General features: G+C 36.5%; 1 protein-coding gene across 7 annotated transcripts in view; it reads left to right on the forward strand.

The window, feature by feature from the left end:
• The first annotated feature begins 7,574 nt into the window (after positions 1 to 7,574).
• LOC135104377 (uncharacterized) overlaps positions 7,575 to 23,169 on the forward strand; it is a 27,009-nt gene continuing 11,414 nt past the window's right edge. For 2 of the 7 annotated variants that reach the window (XM_064011743.1, XM_064011744.1), the window contains exons 1-3: positions 15,913 to 17,312; positions 20,946 to 21,297; positions 21,954 to 22,131. In XM_064011743.1, coding sequence (XP_063867813.1) covers positions 17,095 to 17,312; positions 20,946 to 21,297; positions 21,954 to 22,131 — 748 coding nt within the window. In that variant the 5' untranslated portion in view covers positions 15,913 to 17,094. Of the gene's footprint in view, positions 8,877 to 12,439; positions 12,792 to 13,449; positions 13,629 to 15,912; positions 17,313 to 20,945; positions 21,298 to 21,953; positions 22,132 to 23,169 lie in introns of those variants that run through there. The other 5 variants (XM_064011746.1, XR_010270419.1, XM_064011747.1 and 2 more) reach the window with 5 other exon arrangements.

A 23,169-nucleotide genomic window follows, 5' to 3' on the forward strand; every position in this document is an offset into this window, starting at 1 on the left:
AACCGCGGAAACCATATTTTTCACGCCCAATACCAGGAACGACTCTGGTAGGAGCATTTCAGTTGAGCCTATTCTGCCCTGGTTCGTGTTTGCTGCGGTGACACGGTGCTGCACTGAGTGAAGATTGCGTTTATAATCACTTATCGGTGGAGTGGGGAAAGGAGAGTCAGGAAGTGAGGATATTTATATTATTTGACATATTATTTGATAGCATGTCAACTTTTGTGTGTGTGTGTGTGTGGGTGGGTGTTGGATCAGTGACAGGTGGCGCTGGGGAGTTACCACGGCGAGCGGCTGGCTGGCTGCAGTGTTTTGGTCAGCACTGGTCAATCTTGCCCTACACGCTCTATTAACTAGTGTTTCCGTCTTCCCGACACCTTCTTCCTGCACCAAGCACCGTCAAGCATCACCAGAGAGGCACGAGTACGTAAGGTGAGTCTAGCGGGGCCAATCTCTCCTCAGTCAGCCTTACTGCCTTCACAACACCCTAATCCTCCCTGTAGTGTCTTGTATTCGTTTATTTAGGATTCATTATTCGTTATTTAGTTTTTTTAGGGGTTAATTATTTATATTTAGGTTTTGTTTACGTCTGAGTCTGGAAAGAGTTGGAAATTTATTCAAATATTTAATGTTCGCTAATATGTAAACAAGCCCTCAGCTGTGTTATTAGCCATTATTTGCCTCGTCTCTCACTTATTGTAAGCCTAACATATCACAAGATGGATCCACATGTCTAGCCTTCATATCCGCTGGTCAGATATATCCGTCATTGCCTGGTTTTGGTGTTATATAGGAATAAATAAGGCAACATGGCCGCCGGCTCCCCCACTGAGGTCGCCCCCGAGGGCCGTCATGATGGACTGGCACCTGTTCCGGCTTGTTGGTTCCAATATTTTTTTAAATTTTTCTGAATTAATTTATTTGGCTTGTATAGTAAGATTTTATGGTTTCTAAAAATATTTCGTTGCTTTTGAAGTGTTTTTCTTGCTTCAGTTAAGTAAATGTGCTGAATCTGGTGGTGTTTTTTATGTAAATAAGGGGCAGTTTGTACGGTGAAATTTACCCAGCCTGGTTTTTGGCTTTTTTATTTGAGGCTTTAATGAAGATTTTATTGCTTCAAAAAATCGTTTATGATTTTTAAAGCATGTTGCGTTCCTGTTGAGTTAAGTATGTGGAATTTGATAGGCTTATTGTCCCGTTGAATGTGGTGATTTTGTCATTTTTTAGCTTCTTTATTTTTTTATTGTAGCTTGTAACTAAGTGTGCATTATTTTAAAAAATAGTTCAGATTTTTTTAAATGTTTTTTTACCAGTGTAAAGTGGAATAGGTGGACTTTTCAGTGTTTTTAATGGTGTGAAAATTTCCAACACTTTTTCCATATTTCACATAATATTTCTTTATAACTACTGAGACTGGAGGTGTTTTGATATTGTGAATATTAATTAAAGTAATTGTCAAGTCAGAATATATAATGCATTCGAGCCTAGCTTCATTTTTTCTATGGGTCAATTTCAAAATGAAATACATTACGTACGTATGGCAGCGGGGCGCCGGCACCTCGCCTGTGACGTCATCAAGGATTCGGGACTCTGTCTGCTCCAGTGTCTCCTCAATATTTACCGTAATTTCCAGTGTTTTCCAAGTGTTTCCAGCTGTTTCTAAAGTCAGGCGTGTAGATAGTTGTAGTAGAAGGAAGAAAATAAGAGAAATGAAAGAGGAGAAGGAAGAAATAAAAAGAAATGGAGGAGGAGGCAAAACAGGTAAACAATATTTAGCTTAGTTTCCCTTTCTGCGCTGCAGTTCTCTGTAATATTTGGTGTGTTTTGGGTGTTTTATGTGTTTAGGATGTATGTAGGAATATTGTGGGGTGTTTAGAGTGTGTTTTGGTGGTGTTTAGGTGTGTTTTGGGTGTATATTTGCTGTTATCATTGTGTTTTGGGTGAATTTTGGGTGTTTTAAATGTGGTTTAGGATGTTTTTAGTTATATTGTAAGTGGTTTGAGTCGTGTGGGGTGTTTTGAGTATATTGTGGGATGTTTCTGTGTGTTATGGGTGTGTTTGGGGGTATATTGAGGTGTAGTGAGTTTGTTTTGGGTTTATTTTCTGTTTTAAGTGTTTCGGTGAGTTTGGGTGTGTGTGTCGGGTCTTTTGAGGTGTATTTGATTGTGTGGAAGTAGTTTTGGGTCTTTAAGGGTGTGTTTGTGGCGTGTTTGTGGTGTTGAGTGGTGCTTTAAGTGTGTTTTGGATGTTTTGATGTGTTTTGGGTGTGTTTGATGAGTTTTGGGGTGTTGTAGTGTATTTTGGGTGTTTTAAATCTTTTGAGTGTGTTTGGATGAGTTTTAGGTATATTGGGGTGCTTTGAGTGTGTTTTGGATAAACTTCGCGTGATTGGGGTGGGTTATTTGGATATTTTTAGATGTTACAGGGTGTTTTCAGTGAATATTCAATATTTGGTTGTGTTTTGGTGAGTGTAGTGGGTATTTTGGGGTGTTGTGATGTATTTTGGTTGTGTTTTGGATGTTTTGAGTGTATTTTGAGTGTGTTTTGGTAAGTTTTGTTGCATGTAGGGATGTTGAGTGTTATATATATATATATATATATATATATATATATATATATATATATATATATATATATATATATATATATATATATATATAATAGGAAGGCAATGAGAAGAGGGACAAAAGAACACGGGATGCACCGCCTGTGTTCATACCGGGATCTGATGTCAGTTCTTGTGAAGGGCCAGAATGCATATTCCTGAAGTCTGGAAGGAGTCGTCCCCCAGCCTGTATGGACACTAGGCTGTAGCTCCAAAACTAACTGTAGGATTCTCTCTAAAATAGTCTCATTGAGATTCTTGCACAAAATTACCTATACGTAACTTAATCTAACCTAACCTAACCGCTACAAGAGTAAATGGGCCGAAACATTACAAGACTTCAGGAATATGCCTCCAGAGGGATACAGGTTAAGGTCGCTTCACACACATCAGTGCCGTATTCGTTCCATGCTGTTCAGTGCTTCAGTGTCAGTAAAAAAAAAATTCATCATTTTGGAATTCAGCGGAAGCATTTACACACGTCCGGCGAAGTACCGTGTTTTGACAGAAGTGATTGTTACGTCTCCGTTCCGTGAAATGGAATATCGTCGTCACTGGTATTTTAAAAATTTTCACGGATGTCGGACAAGTGTTTGAAATAAAATAGAAGAAATTGAAATGGTGATAAATACTCTTTTTAATTGATGTAATTAATCACATTGTACATTATACTTACCACAACACACCACATCACACCACACCACATCATAACACACCACACCATACCACAGCACACCACACATCACTGAGCAATGTCATCAAACAGTTTTTGGACATTCTTAAGTACTGGAAAATTTTTGTTTCATCATTAATTAATTCCTTGCACAGAGTAGCAAAATCTCCTTCAGTTTCTCTTTTTCTTCCACGTTTCATGTACCCACTTTTCTTTTCTTTATTTTTTGTTAAGCAAGCATCTTGCTCTTCATGAAGAATTATGACAATCATAGCCAACTCCACGTCTGAAAGGGATATGTGTGCATAGACGTCACGAAAGCGACATGGATATCACTGACACTATACGATAGTAATACGGCACTGATAGGTGTGAAACCACCTTTGAGTGTACTATTCAGATAGTGTACCCACTATCTGCCAATTTCACTGGGACAAAAGCACAATTAGGTGATTGTTAAGAAGAAGAAGAACAATAATAATAATAATAATAATAATAATAATAATAATTATAATAATAATAATAATAATATAATAAAAGGAGTTAAGCCATCTATATAGTTAGCTAGATTGATATTATCATTATTATTGTTATCATCATTATTACATATCAAGGTATTGTGACATTATTATTAATAATATATTATTATTATTATTATTAGTATTATTATTATTATTATTATTATTATTATTATTATTATTATTATTATTATTATTATTATTATCATTATCATATTTCAGCTATCCAACATCAGAACAGTATATGAATATCGCAAATGCTGTTTTGACATCATTTCCTGCCATCCTGAGAAACAGTGATCTCGAGGAGCATGAATTGCAGCTGCAATGGAAATTGCGCATCCAGCGCAAGTTTCAGAATTCAAGAAAGAGGCAGGATTCCTCAGTGACTGAGGTGACGTCAAGGAAAAAGAAGATCCCTTGCATAGCGCCAAAAGAGACTACGTGTCCACTGATGTATGGAGTAAAGGCTTACCTTCCACCAAGGCCCCATTCAGAAGATGATGAGTCATTAGCGAGACATAGACAGTGGCTTGCTCTACATTGGATGAAGAAAGATCCCGAGTTAGATAAGGTATGTGATATTTGTACGCTTGATTTATCTTTTTTATATTTCAGAGACTTCTTTACTGGTGTTGTTTAAAAATACCTGCTCTTATGTAAGCAATTTCAATGGTACTGGTGGATAGCCACTGAAAAATTATGCTTGTATATATATATATATATATATATATATATATATATATATATATATATATATATATATATATATATATATATATATATGAGGGAGAGAGGGAGGCTGGCGGAACAGTCAACTTATGAAAACTAATTTTACTTTAATGATTTCCCTCAGGCTGAACGCCTCATGCAGTTGACACTCTCTGAGAGACGCAAAAAAATAATCAATGGGAACATTCTTCTAGCAGAAATCCTGAACTTGTACCCGTGGATTCAGACTTTTGATGGCATAAGTGTGTATATATGTACACTTTATGGATTTTGCTACATATTGTTACTAATTGTCAACTTTATTTGTAGGGCTATAATGTATATAGCTATTTATATTTTATAGTAGGTAATTGATATTTAACTACTGGTACTTCCATTCTCCCTCTCAGGCTCAGAGGCCTCAGTGACGGGAGATAAGCACTCATAACTAAGAACAGTTATTGCAGATGCTCATCTCTGTAACCTTCACATATAATTATTTGATGCTTATATCTTTACAGATAATAAAGGAGTTCCTGAGATTAGAACCACAAGCGGATGAACCAGACCCAAGAGTAGCAGTTTTGAAAGGGCTGGAGAAATATAGGCTCCCAATAATTGCCATTCTCAAAAAAAGAAAAGCAGTTCCTCTGTATATGGAAACCTTACTTGAAGCTAAATCCCCACGATGAAAGTCAATGTGAGTAATGTCTAGTTCAATTTGTTCATTTCAGTAGCTGGTACCAATTTAATATATGTATCTTTTCATCATTAGCAATGCATCTTTCACTTTTATAAGCTTAGTATTCATGAAACTATGCTGCATGCAAAAACCAAACATATGATATATATATATATATATATATATATATATATATATATATATATATATATATATATATATATATATATATATATATATATATATATATATATTTTTTTTTTTTTTTTTTTTTTTTTTTTTTTTTAATGCCTTTTTTACCTTTTTTTTTTTTTTATTTCTCTATGTTATTGCAAGTGATAAGTGAAGCTTCTTTATTACTGTTCTGAGCATTTCTGTAGATTTGTTTAGTTAGTATATCCCATAGAAATACTCATTTTCTTTTTTTGTGTGGCTTTAAAGGATTAATGGTGACATATGGATATGATCTGGGTTAAAAGCTTGTACAAAAAAGGTTAAATGTCTATTTTTGCACTTGTTGTTTCCCTAAGTTTCTTAAAAGTACTGTGATATAATGATTAGCAGTGGACTAATTAATTATTCTTTACAGGGTCTGTAACTCCTTACATTTAATTTATGTTAACTTTACTTACATATTTTTTCCTTTAGTTTATGAATGGGAGGAAGGTTTAATATTCATATCTTAAGAGATGCTTACTTTCTTTTCCGCATTGCAAGTTTTAGTGATTAATACTCACAAATGTGTATTATTTACTTAATGGCTTGTTAAAGCAGATTGTTTTTGTGTTGCTTTTTTTTTTTTTCTCATGCTAGGATGAAGTGTTACTAATGGAGTTTATTTTTTACTTATGTTTTATATATCATTACAGTTTTGAGGGGAGCTTTCTGTTAAATGTTCAAGTGAAAAGCATATTATACTATAGATGATAAAAATTATAGTGTTTATTTTTTTTATTTATTTTTTTTTAATGCAATGAAATGTAGGGAACATTTAATTGTATATGAATATATTGAATTTATTACCTATTCTCTCCATAACCTTGAGACAGCAGTAGCTAGCTGCTAGTATTAAAGGTACTAATGATTCATCATCTGCCTAAGAAACACTAACTAATTAGTCATTTAATTGACTAACCTATGATCCACTTTACTAATGTGGTTAGTAGAAGCAGTGAACAGTACGAAGGCATTAGTCAGATATATTTGAGTAAGACCATACTCAGGTTGAGTGCTCAGTTAGTCACAAATTGACTAACATTATGTTAGTCACTGTGACTAATGCTGCCACTCGTTCTAGACCCCATGTGTTTTACTAAGAAAAGTTAGTCAGCACGACTAACTTTGGTTTTGTGTGATATATAAAGGTACTAGGCCTTGCTGGCGCCCGAGAGTGTAAGAAAGGCGGGAAAAGTGAGTGGCGAGTGTGTGGGGCGACACTGTACCCTCCCCACGGTTTTGGAGGACAAAGTGAAAGATGGAGGCAGAAGGAAGGGCCAGTGAGCTGCGTATGCTTCACCTCTGAGTGGACGTAGGGGAAAAAAAAAAAATGACACGTTTCGGAAATAACTTGTATCATAAGTAGAGAACGTGCATCCCTTAAGCAGCCGCGCATTGCAAGGCCACGAGAGTACGTGGTATGATCGCAAGTGACACGTCCGGAAATCAGCGTTTAATTGCGTGTGTCTTAATAGAAAAAAATAGCTGATTTCCAAATTATACATCAAAGTATGACCTCTTCTAGTTCAGAAGAGTCCTTCGTATAAATGCACTGGTGTGTGTATGTGTGTGTGAGTGTTTTTGCTAGTTATCTCTCTCTCTCTCTCTCTCTCTCTCTCTCTCTCTCTCTCTCTCTCTCTCTCTCTCTCTGTCAGGAGTTGCACAGGTCTTCAAGGGTATTTTTACGGTTTTAGTGACAGATTAACAACATTTCTACATTAATAACATGAGAAACACCATTGAAAACCCTGATAATCATCTTTATAGCTTTGAAAAACAGTCATGAGGAGAGAGAGAGAGAGAGAGAGAGAGAGAGAGAGAGAGAGAGAGAGTAGGAGCCAGGGTTGCCAGGTCTGCGGCAGTATTCCCGCGCACTTTTACTCCAAAAAGAGCCCAAAACCCGCGGACTCCACCCTCCAAAACAGCCCAAAAAGAGCCCAATATTTTATGAATAATATGCATGTTGTGTTAAAAACGAGAAAGGTAGAAAACGAGACATACTTTATTTAAACCTATAAAAATAATAATGATAATAATAATAATAATAATAATAATAATAATAATAATAATAATAGTGATAGTAGTAGTAGTAGTAGTAATTGTTGTTGTTGTGGTAGTAGTAGTAGTAGTAACAGCAATAATAAAGAGTATTGTCAGTACTTTCGTCTATTATCAATGAATATTCACTTTTGCCAATGTCACAACACATTTCCTTCAGCATACACGGTGCTAACACTTTGTTTACGAGTGCCGTGCATTTTGTCCTATGTAAGGATATATCCTTACCAGAAACATCTTTTACTAGCTCACCCATGTGATCGATTGTCCTGACGCTTGAATGACAAGCAATGTGAGCTGCTAACTTCAGCTCAGCAACTTTTGCATCACTAGTGACTTTTGTTCTTGATAACCCTGATTGAAACAGAGTCCTCATGTTAGAAAATGGAGCAGCATTTTTCTCATGCTTTGCTGTTAGACCATGCTTGATAAGGTCACTGTGATGGGCTCTGATCACAGTTTTGCAAAATTTGCAGGATGCATGAGTATCATCGCCGGGTATACTCCTTATCCACGTCTTGAGCCCGTCCTCTTGTTCCCACTCTTTACAGTATCTTTTGCTGTATTTCGACCACTTGCTCATGTTCACTTGAGCGTACACACGTATGCACGTGGCCTGTATCCAGTATACTTGTATCTCCTCCAGGCAGGCTGAGGCAGCTATGAGGCTGAGAATAAACTGGCTGTGTTTCAGTGTGTGTGCTGTGAGGTGAATGTGGAAATTATGGGTGCGGCATGCAGGTGTTCAGGATGGGTGTCCTACAGTCTTAATGAGGTCATGCGGCCCTAGTAGTAATCCCCTTAGGGAGAGGGGAGACTTGTTCACACCCTTCTGCTGGCTGACCTGGCGCCATTCCTTAACATATGAGTGAGTCTACTCCCTGATTTGGTATGTCGGGAAGGCAAGAGTATATTATATATTTTCAAATATAAGTAGCCCAGAAAATAGCCCAACTGCGGTAAAAAGAGCCCAAAAAGCGCCAAACCGCGGAAACCATATTTTTCACGCCCAATACCAGGAACGACTCTGGTAGGAGCATTTCAGTTGAGCCTATTCTGCCCTGGTTCGTGTTTGCTGCGGTGACACGGTGCCGCACTGAGTGAAGATTGCGTTTATAATCACTTATCGGTGGAGTGGGGAAAGGAGAGTCAGGAAGTGAGGATATTTATATTATTTGACATATTATTTGATAGCATGTCAACTTTTGTGTGTGTGTGTGTGGGTGGGTGTTGGATCAGTGACAGGTGGCGCTGGGGAGTTACCACGGCGAGCGGCTGGCTGGCTGCAGTGTTTTGGTCAGCACTGGTCAATCTTGCCCTACACGCTCTATTAACTAGTGTTTCCGTCTTCCCGACACCTTCTTCCTGCACCAAGCACCGTCAAGCATCACCAGAGAGGCACGAGTACGTAAGGTGAGTCTAGCGGGGCCAATCTCTCCTCAGTCAGCCTTACTGCCTTCACAACACCCTAATCCTCCCTGTAGTGTCTTGTATTCGTTTATTTAGGATTCATTATTCGTTATTTAGTTTTTTTAGGGGTTAATTATTTATATTTAGGTTTTGTTTACGTCTGAGTCTGGAAAGAGTTGGAAATTTATTCAAATATTTAATGTTCGCTAATATGTAAACAAGCCCTCAGCTGTGTTATTAGCCATTATTTACCTCGTCTCTCACTTATTGTAAGCCTAACATATCACAAGATGGATCCACATGTCTAGCCTTCATATCCGCTGGTCAGATATATCCGTCATTGCCTGGTTTTGGTGTTATATAGGAATAAATAAGGCAACATGGCCGCCGGCTCCCCCACTGAGGTCGCCCCCGAGGGCCGTCATGATGGACTGGCACCTGTTCCGGCTTGTTGGTTCCAATATTTTTTTAAATTTTTCTGAATTAATTTATTTGGCTTGTATAGTAAGATTTTATGGTTTCTAAAAATATTTCGTTGCTTTTGAAGAGTTTTTCTTGCTTCAGTTAAGTAAATGTGCTGAATCTGGTGGTGTTTTTTATGTAAATAAGGGGCAGTTTGTACGGTGAAATTTACCCAGCCTGGTTTTTGGCTTTTTTATTTGAGGCTTTAATGAAGATTTTATTGCTTCAAAAAATCGTTTATGATTTTTAAAGTATGTTGCGTTCCTGTTGAGTTAAGTATGTGGAATTTGATAGGCTTATTGTCCCGTTGAAAGTGGTGATTTTGTCATTTTTTAGCTTCTTTATTTTTATATTGTAGCTTGTAACTAAGTGTGCATTATTTTAAAAAATAGTTCAGATTTTTTAAAATGTTTTTTTACTAGTGTAAAGTGGAATAGGTGGACTTTTCAGTGTTTTTAATGGTGTGAAAATTTCCAACACTTTTTCCATATTTCACATAATATTTCTGTATAACTACTGAGACTGGAGGTGTTTTGATATTGTGAATATTAATTAAGGTAATTGTCAAGTCAGAATATATAATGCATTCGAGCCTAGCTTCATTTTTTCTATGGGTCAATTTCAAAATGAAATACATTACGTACGTATGGCAGCGGGGCGCCGGCACCTCGCCTGTGACGTCATCAAGGATTCGGGACTCTGTCTGCTCCAGTGTCTCCTCAATATTTACCGTAATTTCCAGTGTTTTCCAAGTGTTTCCAGCTGTTTCTAAAGACAGGCGTGTAGATAGTTGTAGTAGAAGGAAGAAAATAAGAGAAATGAAAGAGGAGAAGGAAGAAATAAAAAGAAATGGAGGAGGAGGCAAAACAAGTAAACAATATTTAGCTTAGTTTCCCTTTCTGCGCTGCAGTTCTCTGTAATATTTGGTGTGTTTTGGGTGTTTTATGTGTTTAGGATGTATGTAGGAATATTGTGGGGTGTTTAGAGTGTGTTTTGGTGGTGTTTAGGTGTGTTTTGGGTGTATATTTGCTGTTATCATTGTGTTTTGGGTGAATTTTGGGTGTTTTAAATGTGGTTTAGGATGTTTTTAGTTATATTGTAAGTGGTTTGAGTCGTGTGGGGTGTTTTGAGTATATTGTGGGATGTTTCTGTGTGTTATGGGTGTGTTTGGGGGTATATTGAGGTGTAGTGAGTTTGTTTTGGGTTTATTTTCTGTTTTAAGTGTTTCGGTGAGTTTGGGTGTGTGTGTCGGGTCTTTTGAGGTGTATTTGATTGTGTGGAAGTAGTTTTGGGTCTTTAAGGGTGTGTTTGTGGCGTGTTTGTGGTGTTGAGTGGTGCTTTAAGTGTGTTTTGGATGTTTTGATGTGTTTTGGGTGTGTTTGATGAGTTTTGGGGTGTTGTAGTGTATTTTGGGTGTTTTAAATCTTTTGAGTGTGTTTGGATGAGTTTTAGGTATATTGGGGTGCTTTGAGTGTGTTTTGGATAAATTTCGCGTGATTGGGGTGGGTTATTTGGATATTTTTAGATGTTACAGGGTGTTTTCAGTGAATATTCAATATTTGGTTGTGTTTAGGTGAGTGTAGTGGGTATTTTGGGGTGTTGTGATGTGTTTTGGTTGGTTTTTGGATGTTTTGAGTGTATTTTGAGTGTGTTTTGGTAAGTTTTGTTGCATGTAGGGATGTTGAGTGTTATATATATATATATATATATATATATATATATATATATATATATATATATATATATATATATATATATATAATAGGAAGGCAATGAGAAGAGGGACAAAAGAACACGGGATGCACCGCCTGTGTTCATACCGGGATCTGATGTCAGTTCTTGTGAAGGGCCAGAATGCATATTCCTGAAGTCTGGAAGGAGTCGTCCGCCAGCCTGTATGGACACTAGGCTGTAGCTCCAAAACTAACTGTAGGATTCTCTCTAAAATAGTCTCATTGAGATTCTTGCACAAAATTACCTATATGTAACTTAATCTAACCTAACCTAACCGCTACAAGAGTAAATGGGCCGAAACATTACCAGACTTCAGGAATATGCCTCCAGAGGGATACAGGTTAAGGTCGCTTCACACACATCAGTGCCGTGTTCGTTCCATGCTGTTCAGTGCTTCAGTGTCAGTAAAAAAAAAATTCGTCATTTTGGAATTCAGCGGAAGTATTTACACACGTCCGGCGAAGTACCGTGTTTTGACAGAAGTGATTGTTACGTCTCCGTTCCGTGAAATGGAATATCGTCATCACTGGTATTTTAAAAATTTTCACGGATGTCGGACAAGTGTTTGAAATAAAATAGAAGAAATTGAAATGGTGATAAATACTCTTTTTAATTGATGTAATTAATCACATTGTACATTATACTTACCACAACACACCACATCACACCACACCACATCATAACACACCACACCATACCACAGCACACCACACATCACTGAGCAATGTCATCAAACAGTTTTTGGACATTCTTAAGTACTGGAAAATTTTTGTTTCATCATTAATTAATTCCTTGCACAGAGTAGCAAAATCTCCTTCAGTTTCTCTTTTTCTTCCACGTTTCATGTACCCACTTTTCTTTTTTTTATTTTTTGTTAAGCAAGGATCTTGCTCTTCATGAAGAATTATGACAATCATAGCCAACTCCACGTCTGAAAGGGATATGTGTGCATAGACGTCACGAAAGCGACATGGATATCACTGACACTATACGATACTAATACGGCACTGATAGGTGTGAAACCACCTTTGAGTGTACTATTCAGATAGTGTACCCACTATCTGCCAATTTCACTGGGACAAAAGCACAATTAGGTGATTGTTAAGAAGAAGAACAAAAATAATAATAATAATAATAATAATAATAATAATAATAATAATATAATAAAAGGAGTTAAGCCATCTATATAGTTAGCTAGATTGATATTATCATTATTATTGTTATCATCATTATTACATATCAAGGTATTGTGACATTATTATTAATAATATATTATTATTAGTAGTAGTAGTAGTACTATTATTATTATTATTATTATTATTATTATTATTATTATTATTGTTATTATTATTATCATTATCATATTTCAGCTATCCAACATCAGAACAGTATATGAATATCGCAAATGCTGTTTTGACATCATTTCCTGCCATCCTGAGAAACAGTGATCTCGAGGAGCATGAATTGCAGCTGCAATGGAAATTGCGCATCCAGCGCAAGTTTCAGAATTCAAGAAAGAGGCAGGATTCCTCAGTGACTGAGGTGACGTCAAGGAAAAAGAAGATCCCTTGCATAGCGCCAAAAGAGACTACGTGGCCACTGATGTATGGAGTAAAGGCTTACCTTCCACCAAGGCCCCATTCAGAAGATGATGAGTCATTAGAGAGACATAGACAGTGGCTTGCTCTACATTGGATGAAGAAAGATCCCGAGTTAGATAAGGTATGTGATATTTGTACGCTTGATTTATCTTTTTTATATTTCAGAGACTTCTTTACTGGTGTTGTTTAAAAATACCTGCTCTTATGTAAGCAATTTCAATGGTACTGGTGGATAGCCACTGAAAAATTATGCTTGTATATATATATATATATATATATATATATATATATATATATATATATATATATATATATATATATATATATATATATGAGGGAGAGAGGGAGGCTGGCGGGACAGTCAACTTATGAAAACTAATTTTACTTTAATGATTTCCCTCAGGTTGAACGCCTCATGCAGTTGACACTCTCTGAGAGACGCAAAAAAATAATCAATGGGAACATTCTTGTAGCAGAAATCCTGAACTTGTACCCGTGGATTCAGACTTTTGATGGCATAAGTGTGTATATATGTACACTTTATGGATTTTGCTACATATTGTTACTAATTGTCAACTTTATTTGTAGGGCTATAATGTATATAGCTATTTATATTTTATAGTAGGTAATTGATATTTAACTACTGGTACTTCCATTCTCCCTCTCAGGCTCAGAGGCCTCAGTGACGGGAGATAAGCACTCATAACTAAGAACAGTTATTGCAGATGCTCATCTCTGTAACCTTCACATATAATTATTTGATGCTTATATCTTTACAGATAATGAAGGAGTTCCTGAGATTAGAACCACAAGCGGATGAACCAGACCCAAGAGTAGCAGTTTTGAAAGGGCTGGAGAAATATAGGCTCCCAATAATTGCCATTCTCAAAAAAAGAAAAGCAGTTCCTCTGTATATGGAAACCTTACTTGAAGCTAAATCCCCACGATGAAAGTCAATGTGAGTAATGTCTACTTCAATTTGTTCATTTCAGTAGCTGGTACCAATTTAATATATGTATCTTTTCATCATTAGCAATGCATCTTTCACTTTTATAAGCTTAGGATTCATGAAACTATGCTGCATGCAAAAACCAAACATATGATATATATATATATATATATATATATATATATATATATATATATATATATATATATATATATATATATATATATATATATATATATATATATATATATATTTTTTTTTTTTTTTTTTTTTTTTTTTTTTTTAATGCCTTTTTTACCTTTTTTTTTTTATTTCTCTATGTTATTGCAAGTGATAAGTGAAGCTTCTTTATTACTGTTCTGAGCATTTCTGTAGATTTGTATAGTTAGTATATCCCATAGAAATACTCATTTTCTTTTTTTGTGTGGCTTTAAAGGATTAATGGTGACATATGGATATGATCTGGGTTAAAAGCTTGTACAAATAAGGTTAAATTTCTATTTTTGCACTTGTTGTTTCCCTAAGTTTCTTAAAAGTACTGTGATATAATGATTAGCAGTGGACTAATTAATTATTCTTTACAGGGTCTGTAACTCCTTACATTTAATTTATATTAACTTTACTTACATATTTTTTCCTTTAGTTTATGAATGGGAGGAAGGTTTGATATTCATATCTTAAGAGATGCTTACTTTCTTTTCCGCATTGCAAGTTTTAGTGATTAATACTCACAAATGTGTATTATTTACTTAATGGCTTGTTAAAGCAGGTTGTTTTTGTGTTGCTTTTTTTTTTTCTCATGCTAGGATGAAGTGTTACTAATGGAGTTTATTTTTTACATATGTTTTATATATCATTACAGTTTTGAGGGGAGCTTTCAGTTAAATGTTCAAGTGAAAAGCATATTATACTATAGATGATAAAAATTATAGTGTTTTTTTTTTTTATTTTTTTTTTTTTTTTTAATGCAATGAAATGTAGGGAACATTTAATTGTATATGAATATATTAAATTTATTACCTATTCTCTCCATAACCTTGAGACAGCAGTAGCTAGCTGCTAGTATTAAAGGTACTAATGATTCATCATCTGCCTAAGAAAGACTAACTAATTAGTCATTTAATTGACTAACCTATGATCCACTTTACTAATGTGGTTAGTAGAAGCAGTGAACAGTACGAAGGCATTAGTCAGATATATTTGAGTAAGACCATACTCAGGTTGAGTGCTCAGTTAGTCACAAATTGACTAACATTATGTTAGTCACTGTGACTAATGCTGCCACTCGTTCTAGACCCCATGTGTTTTACTAAGAAAAGTTAGTCAGCACGACTAACTTTGGTTTTGTGTGATATATAAAGGTACTAGGCCTTGCTGGCGCCCGAGAGTGTAAGAAAGGCGGGAAAAGTGAGTGGCGAGTGTGTGGGGCGACACTGTACCCTCCCCACGGTTTTGGAGGACAAAGTGAAAGATGGAGGCGGAAGGAAGCGCCAGTGAGCTGCGCATGCTTGACCTGTGAGTGGACGTAGGGGAAAAAAAAAATGACACGTTTCGGAAATAACTTGTATCATAAGTAGAGAACGTGCATCCCTTAAGCAGCCGCGCATTGCAAGGCCACGAGAGTACGTGGTATGATCGCAAGTGACACGTCCGGAAATCAGCGTTTAATTGCGTGTGTCTTAATAGAAAAAAATAGCTGATTTCCAAATTATACATCAAAGTATGACCTCGTCTAGTTCAGAAGAGTCCTTCGTATAAATGCACTGGTGTGTGTACGTGTGTGTGAGTGTTATTGCTAGTTATCTCTCTCTCTCTCTCTCTCTCTCTCTCTCTCTCTCTCTCTCTCTCTCTCTCTCTCTCTCTCTCTCTCTCTCTCTCTCTCTGTCAGGAGTTGCACAGGTCTTCAAGGGTATTTTTACGGTTTTAGTGACAGATTAACAACATTTCTACATTAATAACAGGAGAAACACCATTGAAAACCCTGATAATCATCTTTATAGCTTTGAAAAACAGTCATGAGGAGAGAGAGAGAGAGAGAGAGAGAGAGAGAGAGAGAGAGAGAGAGAGAGTAGGAGCCAGGTTTGCCAGGTCTGCGGCAGTATTCCCGCGCACTTTTACTCCAAAAAGAGCCCAAAACCCGCGGACTCCACCCTCCAAAAGAGCCCAAAAAGAGCCCAATATTTTATGAATAATATGCATGTTGTGTTAAAAACGAGAAAGGTAGAAAACGAGACATACTTTATTTAAACCTATAATAATAATAATGATAATAATAATAATAATAATAATGATAATAGTGATATTAGTAGTAGTAGTAGTAATTGTTGTTGTTGTGGTAGTAGTAGTAGTAGTAACAGCAATAATAAAGAGTATTGTCAGTACTTTCGTCTATTATCAATGAATATTCACTTTTTCCAATGTCACAACACATTTCCTTCAGCATACACGGTGCTAACACTTTGTTTACGAGTGCCGTGCATTTTGTCCTATGTAAGGATATATCCTTACCAGAAACATCTTTTACTAGCTCACCCATGTGATCGATTGTCCTGACGCTTGAATGACAAGCAATGTGAGCTGCTAACTTCAGCTCAGCAACTTTTGCATCACTAGTGACTTTTGTTCTTGATAACCCTGATTGAAACAGAGTCCTCATGTTAGAAAATGGAGCAGCATTTTTCTCATGCTTTGCTGTTAGACCATGCTTGATAAGGTCACTGTGATGGGCTCTGATCACAGTTTTGCAAAATTTGCAGGATGCATGAGTATCATCGCCGGGTATACTCCTTATCCACGTCTTGAGCCCGTCCTCTTGTTCCCACTCTTTACAGTATCTTTTGCTGTATTTCGACCACTTGCTCATGTTCACTTGAGCGTACACACGTATGCACGTGGCCTGTATCCAGTATACTTGTATCTCCTCCAGGCAGGCTGAGGCAGCTATGAGGCTGAGAATAAACTGGCTGTGTTTCAGTGTGTGTGCTGTGAGGTGAATGTGGAAATTATGGGTGCGGCATGCAGGTGTTCAAGATGGGTGTCCTACAGTCTTAATGAGGTCATGTGGCCCCAGTAGTAATCCCCTTAGGGAGAGGGGAGACTTGTTCACACCCTTCTGCTGGCTGACCTGGCGCCATTCCTTAACATATGAGTGAGTCTACTCCCTGATTTGGTATGTCGGGAAGGCAAGAGTATATTATATATTTTCAAATATAAGTAGCCCAGAAAATAGCCCAACTGCGGTAAAAAGAGCCCAAAAAGCGCCAAACCGCGGAAACCATATTTTTCACGCCCAATACCAGGAACGACTCTGGTAGGAGCATTTCAGTTGAGCCTATTCTGCCCTGGTTCGTGTTTGCTGCGGTGACACGGTGCCGCACTGAGTGAAGATTGCGTTTATAATCACTTATCGGTGGAGTGGGAAAAGGAGAGTCAGGAAGTGAGGATATTTATATTATTTGACATATTATTTGATAGCATGTCAACTTTTGTGTGTGTGTGTGTGGGTGGGTGTTGGATCAGTGACAGGTGGCGTTGGGGAGTTACCACGGCGAGCAGCTGGCTGGCTGCAGTGTTTTGGTCAGCACTGGTCAATCTTGCCCTACACGCTCTATTAACTAGTGTTTCCGTCTTCCCGACACCTTCTTCCTGCACCAAGCACCGTCAAGCATCACCAGAGAGGCACGAGTACGTAAGGTGAGTCTAGCGGGGCCAATCTCTCCTCAGTCAGCCTTACTGCCTTCACAACACCCTAATCCTCCCTGTAGTGTCTTGTATTCGTTTATTTAGGATTCATTATTCGTTATTTAGTTTTTTTAGGGGTTAATTATTTATATTTAGGTTTTGTTTACGTCTGAGTCTGGAAAGAGTTGGAAATTTTTTCAAATATTTAATGTTCGCTAATATGTAAACAAGCCCTCAGCTGTGTTATTAGCCATTATTTGCCTCGTCTCTCACTTATTGTAAGCCTAACATATCACAAGATGGATCCACATGTCTAGCCTTCATATCCGCTGGTCAGATATATCCGTCATTGCCTGGTTTTGGTGTTATATAGGAATAAATAAGGCAACATGGCCGCCGGCTCCCCCACTGAGGTCGCCCCCGAGGGCCGTCATGATGGACTGGCACCTGTTCCGGCTTGTTGGTTCCAATATTTTTTTTTATTTTTCTGAATTAATTTATTTGGCTTGTATAGTAAGATTTTATGGTTTCTAAAAATATTTCGTTGCTTTTGAAGTGTTTTTCTTGCTTCAGTTAAGTAAATGTGCTGAATCTGGTGGTGTTTTTTATGTAAATAAGGGGCAGTTTGTACGGTGAAATTTACCCAGCCTGGTTTTTGGCTTTTTTATTTGAGGCTTTAATGAAGATTTTATTGCTTCAAAAAATCGTTTATGATTTTTAAAGTATGTTGCGTTCCTGTTGAGTTAAGTATGTGGAATTTGATAGGCTTATTGTCCCGTTGAAAGTGGTGATTTTGTCATTTTTTAGCTTCTTTATTTTTTTATTGCAGCTTGTAACTAAGTGTGCATTATTTTAAAAAATAGTTCAGATTTTTTTAAATGTTTTTTTACCAGTGTAAAGTGGAATAGGTGGACTTTTCAGTGTTTTTAATGGTGTGAAAATTTCCAACACTTTTTCCATATTTCACATAATATTTCTTTATAACTACTGAGACTGGAGGTGTTTTGATATTGTGAATATTAATTAAAGTAATTGTCAAGTCAGAATATATAATGCATTCGAGCCTAGCTTCATTTTTTCTATGGGTCAATTTCAAAATGAAATACATTACGTACGTATGGCAGCGGGGCGCCGGCACCTCGCCTGTGACGTCATCAAGGATTCGGGACTCTGTCTGCTCCAGTGTCTCCTCAATATTTACCGTAATTTCCAGTGTTTTCCAAGTGTTTCCAGCTGTTTCTAAAGTCAGGCGTGTAGATAGTTGTAGTAGAAGGAAGAAAATAAGAGAAATGAAAGAGGAGAAGGAAGAAATAAAAAGAAATGGAGGAGGCAAAACAAGTAAACAATATTTAGCTTAGTTTCCCTTTCTGCGCTGCAGTTCTCTGTAATATTTGGTGTGTTTTGGGTGTTTTATGTGTTTAGGATGTATATAGGAATATTGTGGGGTGTTTAGAGTGTGTTTTGGTGGTGTTTAGGTGTGTTTTGGGTGTATATTTGCTGTTATCATTGTGTTTTGGGTAAATTTTGGGTGTTTTAAATGTGGTTTAGGATGTTTTTAGTTATATTGTAAGTGGTTTGAGTCGTGTGGGGTGTTTTGAGTATATTGTGTGATGTTTCTGTGTGTTATGGATGTGTTTGGGGGTATATTGAGGTGTAGTGAGTTTGTTTTGGGTTTATTTTCTGTTTTAAGTGTTTCGGTGAGTTTGGGTGTGTGTGTCGGGTCTTTTGAGGTGTATTTGATTGTGTGGAAGTAGTTTTGGGTCTTTAAGGGTGTCTTTGTGGCGTGTTTGTGGTGTTCAGTGGTGCTTTAAGTGTGTTTTGGATGTTTTGATGTGTTTTGGGTGTGTTTGATGAGTTTTGGGGTGTTGTAGTGTATTTTGGGTGTTTTAAATCTTTTGAGTGTGTTTGGATGAGTTTTAGGTATATTGGGGTGCTTTGAGTGTGTTTTGGATAAATTTCGCGTGATTGGGGTGGGTTATTTGGATATTTTTAGATGTTACAGGGTGTTTTGAGTGAATATTCAATATTTGGTTGTGTTTAGTTGAGTGTAGTGGGTATTTTGGGGTGTTGTGATGTGTTTTGGTTGTGTTTTGGATGTTTTGAGTGTATTTTGAGTGTGTTTTGGTAAGTTTCGTTGCATGCAGGGATGTTGAGTGTTATATATATGTATATATATATATATATATATATATATATATATATATATATATATATATATATATATATATATATATATATAATGGGAAGGCAATGAGAAGAGGGACAAAAGAACATGGGATGCACCGCCTGTGTTCATACCGGGATCTGATGTCAGTTCTTGTGAAGGGCCAGAATGCATATTCCTGAAGTCTGGAAGGAGTCGTCCGCCAGCCTGTATGGACACTAGGCTGTAGCTCCAAAACTAACTGTAGGATTCTCTCTAAAATAGTCTCATTGAGATTCTTGCACAAAATTACCTATACGTAACTTAATCTAACCTAACCTAACCGCTACAAGAGTAAATGGGCCGAAACATTACCAGACTTCAGGAATATGCCTCCAGAGGGATACAGGTTAAGGTCGCTTCACACACATCAGTGCCGTATTCGTTCCATGCTGTTCAGTGCTTCAGTGTCAGTAAAAAAAAAATTCATCATTTTGGAATTCAGCGGAAGTATTTACACACGTCCGGCGAAGTACCGTGTTTTGACTGAAGTGATTGTTACGTCTCCGTTCCGTGAAATGGAATATCGTCGTCACTGGTATTTTAAAAATTTTCACGGATGTCGGACAAGTGTTTGAAATAAAATAGAAGAAATTGAAATGGTGATAAATACTCTTTTTAATTGATGTAATTAATCACATTGTACATTATACTTACCACAACACACCACATCACACCACACCACATCATAACACACCACACCATACCACAGCACACCACACATCACTGAGCAATGTCATCAAACAGTTTTTGGACATTCTTAAGTACTGGAAAATTTTTGTTTCATCATTAATTAATTCCTCGCACAGAGTAGCAAAATCTCCTTCAGTTTCTCTTTTTCTTCCACGTTTCATGTACCCACTTTTCTTTTCTTTATTTCTTGTTAAGCAAGCATCTTGCTCTTCATGAAGAATTATGACAATCATAGCCAACTCCACGTCTGAAAGGGATATGTGTGCATAGACGTCACGAAAGCGACATGGATATCACTGACACTATACGATACTAATACGGCACTGATAGGTGTGAAACCACCTTTGAGTGTACTATTCAGATAGTGTACCCACTATCTGCCAATTTCACTGGGACAAAAGCACAATTAGGTGATTGTTAAGAAGAACAACAATAATAATAATAATAATAATAATAATAATAATATAATAAAAGGAGTTAAGCCATCTATATAGTTAGCTGGATTGATATTATCCTTATTATTGTTATCATCATTATTACATATCAAGGTATTGTGACATTATTATTAATAATATGTTATTATTATTATTATTATTATTATTATTATTATTATTATTATTATTATTATTATTATCATTATCATATTTCAGCTATCCAACATTATTATTATTATTATTATTATTATTATTATTATTATTATTATTATTATTATTATTATTGTTATTATTATTATCATTATCATATTTCAGCTATCCAACATCAAAACAGTATATGAATATGGCAAATGCTGTTTTGACATCATTTCCTGCCATCCTGAGAAACAGTGATCTCGAGGAGCATGAATTGCAGCTGCAATGGAAATTGCGCATCCAGCGCAAGTTTCAGAATTCAAGAAAGAGGCAGGATTCCTCAGTGACTGAGGTGACGTCAAGGAAAAAGAAGATCCCTTGCATAGCGCCAAAAGAGACTATGTGTCCACTGATGTATGGAGTAAAGGCTTACCTTCCACCAAGGCCCCATTCAGAAGATGATGAGTCATTAGAGAGACATAGACAGTGGCTTGCTCTACATTGGATGAAGAAAGATACCGAGTTAGATAAGGTATGTGATATTTGTACGCTTGATTTATCTTTTTTATATTTCAGAGACTTCTTTACTGGTGTTGTTTAAAAATACCTGCTCTTATGTAAGCAATTTCAATGGTACTGGTGGATAGCCACTGAAAAATGATGCTTGTATATATATATATATATATATATATATATATATATATATATATATATATATATATATATATATATATATATATATGAGGGAGAGAGGGAGCCTGGCGGGACAGTCAACTCAGGAAAACTAATTTTATTTTAATGATTTTCCTCAGGCTGAACGCCTCATGCAGTTGACACTCTCTGAGAGCCGCAAAAAAATAATCAATGGGAACATTCTTGTAGCAGAAATCCTGAACTTGTACCCGTGGATTCAGACTTTTGATGGCATAAGTGTGTATATATGTACACTTTATGGATTTTGCTACATATTGTTACTAATTGTTAACTTTATTTGTAGGGCTATAATGTATATAGCTATTTATATTTTATAGTAGGTAATTGATATTTAACTACTGGTACTTCCATTCTCCCTCTCAGGCTCAAAGGCCTCAGTGACGGGAGATAAGCACTCATAACTAAGTACAGTTATTGCAGATGCTCATCTCTGTAACCTTCACTTATAATTATTTGATGCTTATATCTTTACAGATAATCAAGGAGTTCCTGAGATTAGAACCACAAGCGGATGAACCAGACCCAAGAGTAGCAGTTTTGAAAGGGCTGGAGAAATATAGGCTCCCAATAATTGCCATTCTCAAAAAAAGTAAAGCAGTTCCTCTGTATATGGAAACCTTACTTGAACTCTATGACCACGATGAAAGTCAATGTGAGTAATGTCTAGTTCAATTTGTTCATTTCAGTAGCTGGTAGCAATTTAATATATGTATCTTTTCATCATTAGCAATGCATCTTTCACTTTTATAAGCTTAGTATTCATGAAACTATGCTGCATGCAAAAACCAAACATTGTATTAAGCATGACTTATCTAACTGTAATGCTTGCACCAATTTCTATAAAGGTACAAATTTAATTGTTAAATTCCTGCTCTTCTATCAAATTTTTGGCTGAGTGCTATGGCTAAATAATTGTTTGCAGCATAAGTGATGTTAAAGATTTTAATAGGTGTAAAGCATCTCTCTCTCTCTCTCTCTCTCTCTCTCTCTCTCTCTCTCTCTCTCTCTCTCTCTCTCTCTCTCTCTCTCTCTCTCTCTCTCTCTCTCTCTCTCTCTCTCTCTCTCTCTCTCTCTCTCTCTCGTAAGGAAAGACATTATTTCTAGTGTAAATAAACCCAATAGGCTGTCCAATTTGAAATTTAAAATGTAAATATTATCAATCTTTTTAGAAATGTTAGCTGCATCCTCTTCCCTTGCAGTCCAATAATACAGGTCACTAATTCGTGTGGAGATAGAATTCTTGGAGTCACCTTTGCCGGCACTAGCGCAAGTGCAAACAGTCTAATAAAGGTTTCTTCCATGGTTGTGATGAAGTTCAGGACTTCTCACACTGTTTTGATGGATATGATGAGAAGAATCAGGAGTTCGGAACATCAGTGCGTTATGTCGGGGCATGTAGGTTCGGCTGGGGTTTTCTTTCTTTCTTTCTTTCTTTTTTTTTCGATCAGTACTCATCATATTCTTATGAGGACTTGCTAGACAAAGCATTATTGCATTATGATATTACCCAAATAGTGTCTCAAGTAAAAAACATAACCGCATACTCGTACAAAAGATTTGCTGCTGTGACACAAAGGACAAAAATCATTAGTATACTGGTCGTTCTGAGCATTCAATCAAAATGCTTGTCATTCATATAATTAGTAGAACCATCGAGGAGCTTTATTTTTGTTAATTCTTATGTGATAAA

This window comes from Scylla paramamosain, chromosome 10 (genome assembly GCF_035594125.1).
Source record: "Scylla paramamosain isolate STU-SP2022 chromosome 10, ASM3559412v1, whole genome shotgun sequence".
Classification (NCBI taxonomy): domain Eukaryota; kingdom Metazoa; phylum Arthropoda; class Malacostraca; order Decapoda; family Portunidae; genus Scylla; species Scylla paramamosain.